The sequence below is a fragment of the Rhinatrema bivittatum genome, chromosome 1 (assembly GCF_901001135.1).
Source record: "Rhinatrema bivittatum chromosome 1, aRhiBiv1.1, whole genome shotgun sequence".
In the NCBI taxonomy this organism is placed as follows: Eukaryota; Metazoa; Chordata; class Amphibia; order Gymnophiona; family Rhinatrematidae; genus Rhinatrema; species Rhinatrema bivittatum.
The window spans coordinates 588,102,450-588,118,961 of NC_042615.1; the positions used below are offsets into that span (position 1 = coordinate 588,102,450).

Below are 16,512 nucleotides of genomic sequence, written 5' to 3' on the forward strand. Positions count from 1 at the left end.
CGCTGCATGTAGGCTGGAGGCCACTTACAGTAAAGGAAGGGATGGCAGCTGCCTTGGTGGAGGACCTAGGTTCGATGCAGAGGTCAGGTCTCCTCCTGTGCTGTTGGGGAGTCAGCGTTCACAGCCACTGGGGATGACACAATGTTTGTTATCACGCAACAGCACCACCTAGTAGCCAGAGTAAAGCTTCATCTTAACCAGGCTCTGGACTGAGCCACAGTTTATGGGTGCTGGCTGAGGACTATCACTGCGATGACCGGTCTGAGGAAGAAGGGGGATATGAAATGAAGGGGTGAAAGAGATGAGCTGGTTGTGAATGAAGGCTCTTTGACATCATTCTCCCAGCAGAGTTGGGGGGGGGGGGGGGTTAGCTGCTGGATAGCTGTAAGTTCTGTAAAATGAACAGCACCCTCATCCCATGACTGCTATAAAGAGGATCCCACCTCTATTACAGAACTGCTCTGAGTAATAGTTACATGTCAAGGGGCAGGGGAAAGAAGCCACCAGAAACTGTAAGAAACAAAACATTTATTGAACCAAGGTGGATACTTTTTTTTTTTGTGTTTTTAAATATCTACAAGCCAACACACAAATGACTTTAAGAATAAACACAATGTGCAAAAAATTTGTTAAGAAAAAAAAATTCTGGCTAACCGGTTGAAAACATCGAGCAAATGCATGCCTGCTTTCCAAGATGAACCTGAATTCAGTGAGGACAGAGGAGAAAAATCACAGCATGATAGCTGCCCGCAGATCAATTGGATGGTACAGAGACAAAGGCACAGTTTGGAATGCAGAAACCAAAGTACTCTGTAACCATGCAGAAGAGGACCAGTTATCACCTGTATCAACAGGGAGCTACTGCTCCATTACCGCAGGCCAACCTTTGATCCCAGGACCACTATTTGTGCAACACTGATGTTTTGTGGGACCAGGATCTCTTATACAATTCTGGTATCTGCTAAGTTCAGATGCAATGGGCAAAAGGCAGCACTAGGTGTTTTTTTTTATTTTTAGAAGTTGTTGTTTTTCAAATCTGCTTGATAGAAGCTTAAAGTTTTGCCCTGCGTGTTAAACTGTCAAACACAGAATACAAAAGATGACTACACTTAACTCATCATAAATTAAAAGCCCTGACTTTTCTCTTTTGTATCACTGATGCGGGAAAACTATTTGAAACCAGTGCTGTACTGGAGTACCATTTTTACAGCCTGTGAAAGAACAACATGCTTTGGAACCTGAGCACAAGGCTTTTTACCAGCACAGTAAGAATAAAAAAAAAAACATATATAACCCTGTATGAGGTCTTTCACCGGCATGTGTGCCACCAGACCAGAAAATTGTTGCCCATAGCAGCAACATGGTCCCTAAATATTTTGTACACAGACTGCCAATTACTTGGAGAACTCCATCAAGGCCTTGGCTAGTATTCCAGGCAGCCTGACAAGCTGCTGCTGGACCCTCCGTCTAAAGTCAGGCAAAAAGTGAGAACAAGCTAACAAAGCATTTTCTCTCTCTTTTTTTTTTTGTTAACAGACAAAAGCACTGAACAATACATTTTTTATATGTTACTACACTGATTTACAATCCTGAGGTCAGATCTTTCCACAAAATAAATATACTGAACATTTACAACAGGATGCTTTATAAAGGCAAGCTTCTTCCAAATTATTTTTCACTTTGATTACTTCTGAATAGGGACACCGGTCAGGAAAATAATTCTCAAGATTCGGAGTTACAAGTCCTTTGTCACTGCTGCTTCCTGCTTTCATGAGAGGAGGTGGTGCTCGGAGTGGCAGCTTCACGTTTCGTTTGTAGCACTATTCTCACAGCCGAACAAACAGCAGCAAACTTTTTTTTTTTCTGGCACCATTCGACTGTCGTAGAAAAGCATGCGGTTCACCTACACTGCCGACTTTCCGAGACCAAAAAATTCTCAAGCCTTCCAAAATTTAGATAAGCATGAACAAAAAAAAAATAAATTTTTGAGATAAGTTTTTGTTTTTTTTTAAATTATAAGAGAATGGAAAAAAAGAAAAAAGTGAAATTTGTAGATGTGGGAAAGAAATCATACTAAAATTCAAATGCTCAAGAAAAAGATAAAAAAACACAAAACAAACATGTCCAAGGTTTTGGTAGAAGCCACAGTCGTGCATGTCACCAAAGGCATGGCAGGAGCAGTGAGAAGCGGAGTCCTCAGAGCAGAACAGTGGCTTTTCACGGGAGATGGACAGCGAGGCTTCACGTGTCTCTCATTGGGAAGAAGGACATGGCAAGCAGTCACCAAGGTAAAATGGAAGAAGATACAAAAAATAAAAAAAAAAATCCATCACCACTAAGATCTGCAAAAAAAATAAATAAATAAAAATAAAGCAGAGAACATCAAATTAGCAAGGGCTAATGAGCCAATGACCTATACGGAACTTTGAGGACTCTACTAAACCCTCTCAATCCTTTCAGAGTTCCAATAGCCATAATCATCTGAAACCTGGATTCATTGTAGAAAGTGGCACCTTTTAACGTAACAATGAAATATTACTCCAGAGATGTAGTACATGAGCACAAGACCCATCTGAAGCGTCTTATCTAACACATTCATGCCACCTTTGGATTATTCTTACAGTGGTCCAAATAAAAAAGGGATAACAATCTACATTGCCCCTGCAAATGAACACACGGGTGGCTGTATTTACATTAGCCTTACTGTGGAAAACTACAGTCATGCGGAAAAAGGAACTTTTACAGTGCATATCACATTAAAATTTCAGTGTCTCTCAAGTGCCACTTTACCTGCCTTAAAAGCCACAGACATAATTAAAAAGGGCCCCAATTTCCTGTTCTCGTGCAAGACAGAAAATCTGTTTGAGCATTTCTGAATATATGGTAAAAGTTTTACAAAGCAGAATATTTCACTCCATACTGTGGTTATTAAATATATGCATGCTTTACGTCCCTATTACAAAAATAGCAAAACTGTGAACCATAGGGATCTTAGTTTAACCCAATTACATATGCACATAAAAATAAAGTTCTCCTTTGGAATTTTTGGCTCATGTCAGTGAGTCTGCCCCTACATCAGTACCCCGTGTACGGGGCAGCACTGAGTACTCACTGGAAATTCTGTCCCCGGGGCTATCCGGCCTTCGTATCCACAAGCTGCATCTGAACGTTGGCCGACATGCTGCCTCCATACCCTCCCTTGGACTGCATTTGGTTCTGAATTGAACTCACCTAGAAGAGAAAAGCAAAATGATGAGATAAAAGAAAGCACAAGTGTATGGGGTGAGGGCAAATCCACACTGCAGATTGCAGTGGCTCAGTGATTGTGGGAAAACGTCTCTTGCCCATCTCTTGCTGGAATTTTCTACATGTTTCAAACTGAGGAAGATGGCTCAGAGGAGGAAGAAGAACGGAGGGTGCATGTGGTTTACCAGACTTTTGCCATTTCTTCTGAGAAAAATCATGGATAGCGGTAATAACTGAACTTTCCCAGTGCTGAAATGCAATGACCAAGCCTGCTCCTAACACAAATGGAAGAAACCCATCAGTACATCTGGCACCAAGTGTCTATTCCTATTTATAAATCGGGTCTGAGAAGCATTTCCGAATCATGTCATCCAGCTGCTCAGCCACTGTTTCTTAGCTAGGTGTTTGGATGCATTTCAGAGCTGTGGGAAAGCAAACAAATCTAATTAGGAGTTGGAAAAAAAAAAAAAAGTCTCAAGACCCATCAGAAAATCAAATCATTCCAAATCCCAAATCTGAAGAGTTTTACCTAAGGCCGTTTGATACTGAGAAAGTTTTTTGTTTTTTTTTAAAGTACTACAAGAACCAAAAGCTGAGAATCTGTTTTATATTTAGAAATATGGGACAACAAACCAGTTTTAGGTGATGCCTTATTCTTGGACTCTCGATACACTTGTGACTGGCTTTCAAGAGCTCTGCTCCCTTCAGTTCAGTGAAGAGACAGCACAGTTACACTAAATTTAAATAGTACAGAGTTATCTGGGCACAGGATTGTCTATATATACCAGGAAATTGCAGATTAGATTACAATTACCCTCAGTAAAGAGATGGGGTGGGGTGGAGAGACTGACAGACAACGTTTCTGTTTTGTGTTCTTGTGTAGTTGTGAAACTCCCCTATGTATGTAGGACTAACATGGCGAGCACAATACCTTTCATATTTAGAAAAGATCAACAAACTGTAGCTTGGCTGCATAAAGCACAGTTGCTTACCTGTAACAGGTGTTCTCCGAGGTCAGCAGGATGTTAGTCCTCATACATGGGTGACATCAGATGGAGCCCCAACACAGAAAATGTACGCAAACTTTCTAGAACTTTGGTCTGCCACACTGGGCATGCCCAGCATGCCCTATACCCCGCGTCCCTCTTCAGTCTTATAACATAGAATTATATAAAATGAAAATAGGAGAAAGCAACACCGCAGGGAGGCGGGCAGGTTTCATGAAGACTAACATTCTGCTGTCCTTTGAGAACACCTGTTACAGGTAGGCAACTCTTTCTCAGAGGACAAGCAGGATGGTAGTCCTCACATATGGATAAATCCCTAGCTACAAGCTGCTCCCCAACATAAAAGGGGACCAACAGACACCCAAACCAGGTGCCAACAGGCACAACAACAATGGTGCTATTGTTAACAGAGGGGAAAACAGCCTTACCCAAACAACGGGTCCTAGGTGGGAGAGAGTTGGGTTCTACAGATTCTAAAGGACAGATTGACCAAACCTACTGTCGCGTCGGCCACCCCTATTCAGGCAATAGTGAGATGTGAATGTGTGGAGAGAACTCCACGTTGCAGCCTTTCAGATCTCCTCCACGGAAACTATCACAAGTGGGCCACAATGCTGCCATAGCTCAGACTAATAAGCCTCGACATGACCTCCAAGATGCAGTCCTGCCTGAGCATAACAGAAGGAGAAGCAATCTGCTAGCCAATTTGATAGTATCTTGTTGGCAATGTCCAAGCTATTCCTATTAAAAGAAACAAAAAGTTGGGTGGACTGTCTACAGGCTTCTGTCCGCTCCAGACAGAAGGCCAAAGCTTGCATGCAGTCCAAATTGTGCAGGGCTCGCTTGTCTTGGTGCGAATAGAGCCTGGGAAAGAATGTTGGCAGGATGATGGACTGGTTAAGATGAAAGTCCATCACCACCTTAGGCAGAAACTTAGAGTGTGTATGCAAGACCACCCTGTCATGATAAAACGTAATGTAAGTTGGATAAGTCACTAAAGCCTGGAGCTCTCTGACCCTGCGTGTTGAGGTGACCGCCACCAGAAATATGACCTTCCAGGTCAGGAATTTCAGTCATAGGTGCACAGCGGCTCAAAAGGAATTTTCATCAGCTGAGCTAACATCACGTTGAGGTCCTAAGTCACAGTGGGAGGCCTCAGGGGAGGCTTCAATTGAAGCAGACCCTGCATAAAACATACAAATATAAGCTGTACAGAGATGGGCATACCATCTACACCTTGGTGGTATGTGCCAATTGCACACAGATGAACTCTGAGTTGGTTTTCAAGCAGCCTCCTATAGCTGTAGAAGATAATCAAGCAGTATTTGTGTGGGGCAGAACAGATCTAGGGCCTTCTGCTCATGCCACACAGTAAGCCTCCTCTACTTCAGTCCATAGAACTTTCTAGTGGAAGGCTTCTAGAAGCCAGAGGACCAATGGCAACACCAGATACTAGAAATTATGTTTTCCCACCACGAATCGGAGATACTTCTGGTGACTGAGGAAGATCTGGATGTGAGTGTACACACAAAAAGGGGGATCAAGTTGCCCAGGAAACCATCTTGAACTTTTCTTTTATGACAAATATGTTCAAGGCTCTTAGATCTAGGATGGGAAGGCCTCCTCCTGTTTTCTTTGGAATCAGGAAGTACCTGGAGTAAAATCCCTACCCTCTTTGCCTTGGTGGAACAGGCTTGACTGCTCTGGCCATTAAGAGGAAGAAGAGATCCATTAGAAGTACTTTCTGATGTGCTTCCAGCCCCAAAAATGGGTAATTTGGCAGTACATCCAATAGGTTTAATCAGCACCCTTGGCAGACGAAGGAAAGAACCCTGATCTGAAGTTATACTTGGCCACTGGTTCACAAAGAACCACAGCCTGCCCCCAATCAGCAGATCCAGAGCTATGCCCCCTATGACCCAGTCAAAACCCATCCCTGGAGTTGACAGAGGTGCCGGCTGGGGCTTGGGGCTCTCTGCTGCCCTTAATAGGAGCGAGGGGATGGAGAATAGTACTTCCTCTGGTGAAAGAAAGACTTCTTCTGCTCTGATCTCACTGACCTAATCGAGGAGGATTGGTCTGGAGTGCTGGTGGAGAGTTGTTAGAGGGTCTCATGGTGGTGGTCCTGGAGCTGGGCCACAGTGTCCTAACCCTATTTTCGGAGAGATTCTCCCCACCACATGTCAAGTCAGCGAGTTGTTCCTATATCTTTGGTTGGAGATCAGAGGCCCGCATGCCATGCCATTCTGCAAGAGCTGATTCCCGCTGCAGAGACTCTCGATGCAGTCTGAAAACATTGTAGGTTGCTTGGACCTCACGTTTCCCACACTGCAGGCCCTTTCCCTGCTGAGAAAGTCTGCTCTTACATTGTCTTTGCCTGCTATTTGCGAGGCTGAGATCATCTGGAGATGCACTTCAACCCACTCCATAAGCTAATCTATTTCCTGGTACACTTGTTGGTTCTTGGTTCCTGCTGATGTAAACCACAGTCATTGCATTGTCCGATATTATCCGGACTGATCAACCCTGCAGCCTGTCGCCAAACTGCAAACATGCCAACCAGACTGCCCTGGCTTCCAGCCAACGGATGTTCCAGAGAGATTCTTCTGCATTCCAGCACCCCAACCATGGTGACTCACATCTGTTGTCAATACTAGCCAGTCTGGTGCTGCTAGGGAAACTCCCTTCCTTAGATGATCCACCTGTAGCCACTACCACAGTTGGGAGGAGACCTCCATCAGGAGGATGAGCCGAAGGGAATAGTCTTGAGACTGCGGGTTCCACTGATACACCGGGGAGTGCTGGAGAGAACGCATATACGCCCTCACCCATGGTACCACTTTCAGGGTTGCTGCCATTAAATAAAGCAGGTTTGCAGGTAGGTCAGGCACAAAGTGTTCATCAACAGATTTAGTTGTGCCCTCAACTTCTGAATACAAGCTTCTGGCAGGAAAACCTTCCCCTGCTTCATGTCAAACCGAATCTCGAGGTATTCCAACAACCGAGCAGGCTGAAGGCTGCTCTTGGCCAGGTTCACCACCCAGCTGAGCTCCTGCAACAGGGAGATCACCTTGCAGATCTCCAGGTGGCTATCTTCCAGTGCCTTGGCTCAAATTAGGCAGTCCAAATACGGGTATACCAGGATCCCATCCTCTCTCAACTCTGCCACAACTACCATCACTATCTTAGAAAATGTCCTGGGGGCAGTGCGCAGACCAAAGGGTAATGCTCGAAACTGATGACGACGTTCCAGAACTGCAAATCGCAGAAAATGATGTTCTAGTTGGATGGGAATGCGAAGGTACGCCTTGTAGAGGTCTACAGAGGTCAGAAATTCCCCCAACTGCATGGCCATTATAACAGAGTATAAAGTTTCCATGCGAAAATGCTCACTCGCAGATGACTGATACCTTTGAGATCCAGGATGGGACAAAAAGAGCCCTCCTTCTTGGGCACAATGAAATAAATGGAATATCACCCTGTCTTGAGATGTGGACATGGGAACCACAGCCCTCAGATTGAGAAGCCTTGCCAATGTATCCTCTACTGCCTGCTTCTTCTGTGGGAAGTGATAGGTAGATTCCATGAACACGTCTCAAGGAACACTGTTAAACTCCATCACCTATCCTTCTCGTATCACCTCCAGGACCCATTGATCAGATGTGATTTTGACCCACCTCTGATAGAAGAGAGGCATCCCCCTCTCTCCTGTTCCCGGGGGTGGGTCGGCAAATTTTCATTGGGAGGTTCCACTAACTGAGCCTTCTGGATTGTCTGGGACGAAAGGACAGAGACCTACCGAAGGGTCATGTCTTCTGAGAGGTCACTCCTCTTTAGGGTCGAAAACACTTGGATCCTCTAGAACAACCTCTCATGTTAACGGAGCACATCTGCTTCTTATCCTCCAGCAAATGAGGAACAGGGGATTCACCCCAATTTCTGGCCAGTTTCTCCAACTCATTCCCAAATAAGAGCGAGACTTTAAAGGGCAATTTTGTGAGGTTAGCCTTGGAAGATGCATCAGTTAACCAATTTCTCAGCCATATCTGATGTCCAGCCACTATTACCGAAGCCATCCTTCTATCTGAAGTGTGGACCAAATCACAGCCCGCATCTGCCAAGAAGGCAAGAGCAGGCTCCATAATTGCCCTGAAGTTTACCCCAGAGTCAACAACATCCTGGGAAAGAAGTAAACAAGAGCGAGCCACCAGGGAACAACAAGAAGTGATCTGCAACTTCATTGCTACCGATTCAAACGCTTACTTCAGGATAGTCTCAATCCTTCCATCATGAACATCCTTTAAGGCCGCTCCTCCTTCCACTGGAATAGTAGTCTGTTTGGAGACTGCTCACACAAGTGCATCTATCTTCAGAAAATGTAAACACTCTCTTACCACTGGATCCAGAGGGTATAGGCCTTCCAAAATCTGACCCCATTTGAAATTAGTCTCTGGGGCACCCCACTCAATTCTTAAATGGCCTCCATCACAGGGGGAAAAAAACCCAAACTCAAGAGGCCTTACAGAAGGAGACCAAAATGGGATTTTTCTTTGGCTCAGACATGGAATCTGCCCCAGGAATCCTGAGCATTTTCAAGGTCTGGGAAATCAGAGCTGGCAGTTCATCTCTATTAAAGAACCATAGCATAGTCCTATATGGTTCTAATCCTGGAGGAATTTCACCATCTTCTAGAGAGTCAGAGGTCCGGATGGCATGGATGATGAGGCTGATCCTATCAGGCAGTCCTGCTATCGATCTAGGTGTACCCCAACAATTAACAGTAGGTCTAAGCAAGGCTCCAGTCTGAGACTGACCTGGGAACATTGGACTGGGCTGAAACTGTGTCTGAAGAAAAGATTGGAATCCCTGGAAAAATTCTACCCATGAAAATGTAAAAGTATCCATACCAAAACCAGAAGGTACCCGAGGCATACTCAGTGAGCTACCCTCCCCTGCTGAAGAACCAGTTAGGGGAATTCCAAAATCAGGTGCCCCACCTGATATGTCTTTACCCAGGCCTACATCCAGCTGGGAAGAACCAGGCTTAGTGAAAGCAGAGGAAGACAATGCTCCCTGAGCCTCCAAGCAGTGCTGGCACAAATTAGCAAGCACTGCAGGCTGAGATGCCCGAATATAACAAGCAGAGCAAGGAGAAAGGCACATAGGTTTCTTAGGTATAGGTGCCATTAGGCAGACAGTGCACTGAGCGGCAACCAAAGGCATGCATCCAGCTGATTATTTTTTTTTTTTTAAGGCGTCCAAAAATTAAGGTGTCCAGCACTTAGGCGTCTCACACATAAGAGTCCCAATACCTAGGCATCTAAAACTTAGGCATGCCTAGAATAGGCACCCAAAAAGATTTAAGCGCACAGCAACGCTCAACTTGCGCACACAGGTAAGCATGCAGCAACTAAAGGCGCAGCTTAACTTGGCCACACAAAAACGAGGCCCGACTAAACATCCAAAAACTGGATGCACAGCGAGATGCACCCACCGAACCAACAAACCTGTAGAGGGCAGCTTATAGAAAAACGTGCGAAACGCCCTCGAAGCCTACCATGCGCTCACAACGAAAAAGCCACAGAGCGGGGCCTAGCCTACAGAGGCTGCTCAACCCGCCAGGCTGTCCACGTCCCTCAATCTCCCACGGAGCAGGATGAACATCAGCATGGCGTGCTGAGCACGGAGACTGAGGGAAGGAAGATCTACACCAAAACACATTCCTCCTCTGACTCTGTATTTATTTATTTTAAACATACCTGAGCTCAGCCCTACCTGGCCGAGTACAGAGACAGTCTCCGACTGTGGGGATAGAGGATATGTGCCATCACCGCCACGCTCTGCTTCCTGCATCTGCTACCTTTCAGCTGCTTAAACAGCTAAGTCCATGTCAGCTGAAAAACCAACTACCGGACCAATGCACTCATCTGAGAGACCACGAAAAGGACCATTTGGTATCACCGCAGGAGAGTGGGGCAAATTTATTTTCCTATTTTTTTTTTTTTTTCCAAATGATGCAATTCCCAGTATGGAGATGCACATCCACCAACTGCTGGAGACTGAGAAAACTGGCAGGCTGATGTCACTGCAGGGGTGTATATACTACTCCATCTGCTGGCAAAGGTGCGTAACCCACTTTTTCGGGATTCATCTGACTGGATGCTAAGAAACCATTTATTTTTTCAACTGTAAAAGCCATTTTGTTTTATCAGCAATTTAGATCCTCTATTTATACATGGTATTGAATTAAAAAAAAAAGTTAAATGACGGGAGCAGAATTTGACATGTATGTGCTGGACTTTGATTATACAATCACAAACAATCATGCTGTGAAATGTCAGGAGTCAAGTTCATCCAGAAGGGCTCAAACATCACACTTCTGACACCAACCATGACATCACATATTCAGCCAGCAGATGCAGACATTATTTGTGAGTGTCTGTTAGTGTGTGTTTGATAGACAGATATAGAGAGCGAGTTCAGTCTCTCAAATTCAGGATGACGATTTGTGTTTGTGTTACCAAAGCAACAAAGTGCTTAAAATAAAAGAATAGAGAGCAATATAATACAATTACAGGGTACAGAAAGGACAATCCCCAAGTTCTGGCAATGGTTCATGTTCAATCTCTTTTTATTTTGAGATATAGCTATATCTATAGAGAGAGAGACAGTTACTAATGTATGCACAGTCACATAGCTTGAAGAGTTTGAAACTACATGGAAGACTATAATAAAAGTCAAAGAAAAGTTTAGAGAGACATTCAGATATAAGATAGCGATACAGATATAGATCTATATATATTTATCTATATATAGATATCTAGCTCTATGGCATAAAACTGGATGAATATCCTTGTTTAATCATGATTTTCTGATCACACTGTTTTCCCAACAGCCAGCGTGCACATCAACTGAATTTTGCTTACAGTTTGCTCTGTATCTGGGTTCTTGGGTTTGCACTCAGTTTTCTGCAAATAATTTTTTTTCACATGAAAATTTACTTGCAACTTTTTTTTTCAGCCTTCCCCCCCCAGTTAAATGCTCTCGAGACTATGTGAACTGGCACAGGATTTTAAAGAGACTCTTCTGCTGTAAAGATGATGATTTGTGGTTTGGCCCAACACACACGATATTGTTTTTCAACTATTACAGATCCTCTGTCTGCAGCTGGGAGACCTCCACTTGGGTATAACTCCATTGTAATGTTTTCCCTGACAATGATTTCTCTGCAAGTATGTTTAGCCTGTAAAAAAAAAATAGGTGCAAAGTGCATGTATTGATCAGAAAATGACTGGTGAGCCAAAACCCATCGTGTAGGCAGCAGATTGTTTTGCTTTATATTAAATGTATGCATTTAGCACTGGATAACAAGGAGACAAGACCGAGGACAAATTCAAATGGATATATAAAAAAAAAAAAAAAATCATATAAAATAAGTATTGATCTTGGTAAATGCCTTTGGGCCCAATTTAAGCAATGTGCTCAAATGCTCTGTGCTGGAGGAGCTTGGTATATTACAAAGTCCATCAACATGTGAGATAAAACGAACAAGCATCTTCAAAATACTCTCTCAAAGACGAGCACACTTCATGTGAAGTTTCATAGTAAAACCCTTCACCGCCACTCCCACACCACACTTTTTTTTTTTTTTAAAAGGCTGTTTCTAAAAGTTTCTGGCATTGAAAGGTGTTTGTGTGTCTGTTACTGAGGTGGTACTAGAATTTGAATTTTATTTTTTTTTTGGTAAGGTGAGTTGGTGAGGGCCTGTCTCTTGGAGAGTGTATCCCTCTTGGGTACCTTTAGCAGGGGAGAGAGTGGGAGATCCCATCCCTTGCCTCAGGCAGCAGGTTGCCATGAGCTGTTCCTAACTGCTCATGTAACACTATCAGTTACCGATGAAGTAAAGCTGCTGCTGCTGTGGGCTGCCAACACTGAACTACCCTCTGTACTCGCCCTATCCTCATCTACCTTCCTATGCTCTCCCCTCTCTCATCGCTGCTCCTTCCCCATCACTCATTCTTTCCCAGGCTTTCAGCCCATTCTTCTGTCTCTTACCCCCTACCAGTTTCCTATTATTCCTTTTTCACAACCTCCCCAGCCACATTCCCACATTTAATCACCCCCTTCACAGACCCATCCCTTTCCTCACCACCCCCCTTCACACCGCCCAATCCTTTTCACTGCCTTTTACCCTCTCTCTTCAGGCCATTCACACCACCTCTCAATACTTTCCCCCTCTTCAGCCCCTCTTATCCCCAACTTACACCCTCACTCGTACCCCTCCAGACAATCTAATACCCCCATTCGTAACCACCAATTGCCAAGTCCCCACTCTCCACCATTCTCAGGTCCCTGCTCTGCCCCTCAACTCTGTTAAAGAGTTCCAGCTCTTAATGCTGCCCCCGTTACACAAGTCCCTGCTTTCCCTAGGTTCCTACTACCAAACGTTTGTTCTTCCCCAGCTCTCCATCCCAGTAGCTGCTCTCCCAGAGTCCTAAAATCCCATGCTTCACATGAGCGCCCCCCAGGCCACAATTCCCATCCCCACATACTCGATTCCCATTCTTCTTCTGTTGCCCCCTTCTTCCCACCAGCTCCTGCTTCCCGTTTCCCCCCCTCAGTTCCATTCTTCCCCTGCAGTGTCCCTCTCTCCCTCTGCCCCCCCAACCAACACCTCTAAGCTGCTCAGCATGGAAGTGCCACAAGAAGGGGGGGGGGGGGAAATCAGTCTGTGGGAAGGGAAAGGGAAAACTAGAGAACGAGAGAGGAGGGAAGAGCAGGAAAGATGGGTAGATTAGGACTGAACAAGCAGGGAAGGGATGAAAGATTTTTGGGAGTGTGAGGGAGAAGGCAGGAGGGATAAGAGACTGGGTGATAAGGTTACATGAAGGGAAAGGCAAAGAGTGGAACTGGGATAGAGGGATCAGGGGCTGCATGATGGGGGTGGGAAAAGTCTAAGGAGGAAAAAAAAAAAGAAGAGAGGTGGAGGCAGGCAAGAGAAAAGGCACCCACAGGAAGGGGGGGGGGGGGGGGGGGAAACAGGCTGTGGTAAAAGGAGGTAGGAAAACACAGAAGAAAGGGGAGAAAAAGGAAAGAAGAGTAAAAAGAGAAAACTGAAATGGAGAAAAGAATGAAAGAAAACTAACACAAAATACATTGAAAATAATGCCACACCAGAAAGACTGGAAAACTGCTTTTTAAGAGTAATGTATAACACTTTATGCAAATGGAACCAGAATTTCGAAGCCTTTGCTGCAGGATTTTCCTCTGGAGCCACGGGTTCTGGGCAAGTCCAAGTGCAGTCTTGCTCTTTAAGCTATTTCAAGTCCACTTGAAGGATGCAGACAGCATATTAGGGAAAACCATGTTCTTGACCTTTCATGGGTCCCTAGAGTACGTCTGCCCGTCTCTCTCCCCCCACTGTCTGAAGTCGGTTTTATAAATACATGCAATTTGCTATTTTGCTTGTTGAACACCTGTGGCTTCAGAAACGCCAGCAGCCACCGATCGTAAGATTTGCCATGAGTCAGACCAAAGGTCCATCCAGCCCAGTATCCTGTTTCCGAGAGCGGCCAATCCAGGGCACAAGTCCCTGGCAGGATCCCAAAAAGGCTGATGGATTCCATGCTGCTTGTCCCAAGGGTAAGCTGTACATTTCCTCACGTTCACCTTAATAAGGGTTTATGGATTTTTGTTCCAGGAACTTGTCCAAAACCTTTTTTAAATTCAGATACACTAACAGATATTTAACTTTAATTCAATGGAATTAAAATTGCTGATGATGATGTGACCTAATTAAACCAATGCCACCCGCAGCAGCAGCTATGGTATTTCTTAGCTACTACTGGTGGAACATCAACTAAAAAGAAGAAAAACAATTGGCTCTTAGCATCCATACGATTAATTCTGAGCAATCTCATGCGCCACTACCACCCAAATTCCCGCTATTAAGGGCATAAGGATGCTCAATGCATGCAGAAGGATTTAATATAAACGTAAGGCTTCATTACTAGCACAGTATCCAATATCATTCTATTTTTCTACTCAAAGGAATTCTGGCAAATGGGACCTATCTGTCTTTATTCAAAAAATGAAGAGACAGCACTATAAATGCGCGTCAACAGGTCTGGCGCGCGTAACTGCTTTATTGCCCGTAGCTTGGAGAAGAGATAACAGAAGAGTTCTGATATAGGTTTACAAAAATCAAGATTGGGGTGAACAGGTAAACAGGGAAAGGTTATTCATCCTTTCCAATACTACTAAGTCTAGGGGATAATCCATGAAATTTCATTTGATTTATATTCCGCCTTTGGTGGCGGGTCAGCCACTTTAAATCAGAATACATTCAGGTACTGTGGGTATTTCCCTATCCTCAGAGGGCATACAATTTAAGTTTGTAGCTGAGGCATTTTTTTTTTGGGGGGGGGGGGGGGGTTTGGAAGTGACGTGACCTGCCAAGGTCACAAGGCGCAGCAGTGGGATCTGAACCCTAGCTTGTCCGATACCCAGCCTGCTGCTCTAACCACGAGGCTGCTCTTTCACTCTGGCAGCAAATTTAAAACAAAACTGGAAAACGTATTTTTTCACTCTACACAACCAAGCTGTGGAATTTGTTACTGGAGGACGTGGTCACGGCATCTAGCCTAGAGGGGTTTGGACAAGTTCCTGGTAGGGGAAAAAAAAAAAAGTCTATAAACAATTATTAGCCAGGCAGACTTGAGAAAGCCACCACTTATCCTCGGAAGCGAGCAATAAAAGAAATGGATCTACTTTTTGGGGCCTGCCGACTAGCTTCTAGTGACCCAGAATGGCCACTGTCAGAGATAGAATGTTGGGCTCAATAGAACTTTGGTCTGACACAAATCTTATGATCTTGCATCCTGTATTGACCACTACTGAGGGTGAGGCACACAAAACACACACAATGACTCTTCCTTACTGAATTCATTCCACTGAACAGGTCTCCTGATCCTACATGAGCCGTGTGAACAAAATTTGTTGGCTCTCCGATCATACTTCGGTCAATCCGCCGTCGCCTTTTCTGAAAAGCAAAAAAGAAGAAGTTCATGAGTTTTTCAAACTCCACTTTGGTTCTGAAAGCATCAAGGAAGTTGTATTTGCTTTCCAGTTTGGACCATGCAGGGGGCACATTTTTAAACTGTCTGCACTGGTTCAAAGTCCGTCAGCATATTTTAACTGCAGGCTTTGCACCAATTTTCAAAGCAAAAGGGGCACAGGGACAAGTGCTCGTGATCAATTGTGCCAATTTTCTCAGTGGGTAGATTTTTGCTAGAGAAAGCATGCACAGAGATGGGGAAACACACCCATCTACAAGCATCTCCCCTATCCTAAACATGTCCCTGTGAACCCCTCCTCTCGATGAAGCCAGAAGCACCCACGTTGTTGAAACAATGTGCAACTTTTAATTGCATTGGGGAAGCACAATTTTCAGAAAGCAAATTAATGCAGTAAAAAAAAAAAAAAAAAAAAAAAAGCAAATTTTTTTCTGTGTAAAAATCGCTCGTCAAAAGTGCCCTTCCAATGTACAGTGCCACCTGCTGACTCAGCAGATCACAGCCAGGTTGCTTAAGCAAGAGTTCCCTGGATGCCTTCTCTCTCTCTCAGGATCCTTTTTGCTTCTCCTCCCTTCGTTTTATATACTTCCCCCAAGAAAGAAGGCAGCATCATGGGGGCACCTCCTAAGAGAGACTGGCATTGGTCTGCTGAGCTGGGACGGTAACGTACATGCTGCAAACAGGCAGTGATATGACTGAAGCAGCATTATTTCAAACGTACGTTGCTGATGCCCAATTCATGAATAAATCACAGCACGAGGCTGTCTGCATACGGCATTAATTCAAGGATAACAGGTAGGTTTATTTTGGGAAGATGCATCAATAAAAGCATATTCTGGAGCTAAACAGGTTTCGTTTAAATTGCTGACACAGCAAACGTTTACAAGCATGTCACATAAAACTCATCCCAACAGCAGTTATTACTTGCTTAGCTTCCAGAGTAGCACATATAATGATACACTTTTGTGTTTTCCATTTGAAATGCTAGTAGAATCACGGGGTTACATAAGCATCTTATAAAGACTTGTCAGAGCAGTGGGCTTGCGAGCCTCCCTACCCTGAAAGGGCCATGCCCCTTCCTTTGCACAGGCTTCCAATCACCATGGAAACCTTTGCAAGAGTAGGGCCCGAGTGCGAGGGCTGGCAGGCCCTGGGCTGAATTTTGTCACGTTGCTGCTGCTGTG

The 16,512-nt window shown here is 44.5% G+C and overlaps 1 protein-coding gene across 3 annotated transcripts in view; it reads right to left on the reverse strand.

Annotated features, from left to right (window-relative positions):
* Positions 1 to 511: 511 nt before the first annotated feature.
* The window catches only part of CDC42SE2 (CDC42 small effector 2), a 96,817-nt gene continuing 80,816 nt past the window's right edge, over positions 512 to 16,512 (reverse strand). For all 3 annotated transcript variants that reach the window (XM_029618839.1, XM_029618829.1, XM_029618846.1), the window contains exons 3-5: positions 15,193 to 15,294; positions 3,113 to 3,231; positions 512 to 2,342 (exon numbers count right to left, since the gene is read on the reverse strand). In XM_029618839.1, the coding sequence (XP_029474699.1) occupies positions 3,133 to 3,231; positions 15,193 to 15,294 (201 nt within the window). In that variant the 3' untranslated portion in view covers positions 512 to 2,342; positions 3,113 to 3,132. The remainder of the gene's footprint in view (positions 2,343 to 3,112; positions 3,232 to 15,192; positions 15,295 to 16,512) is intronic.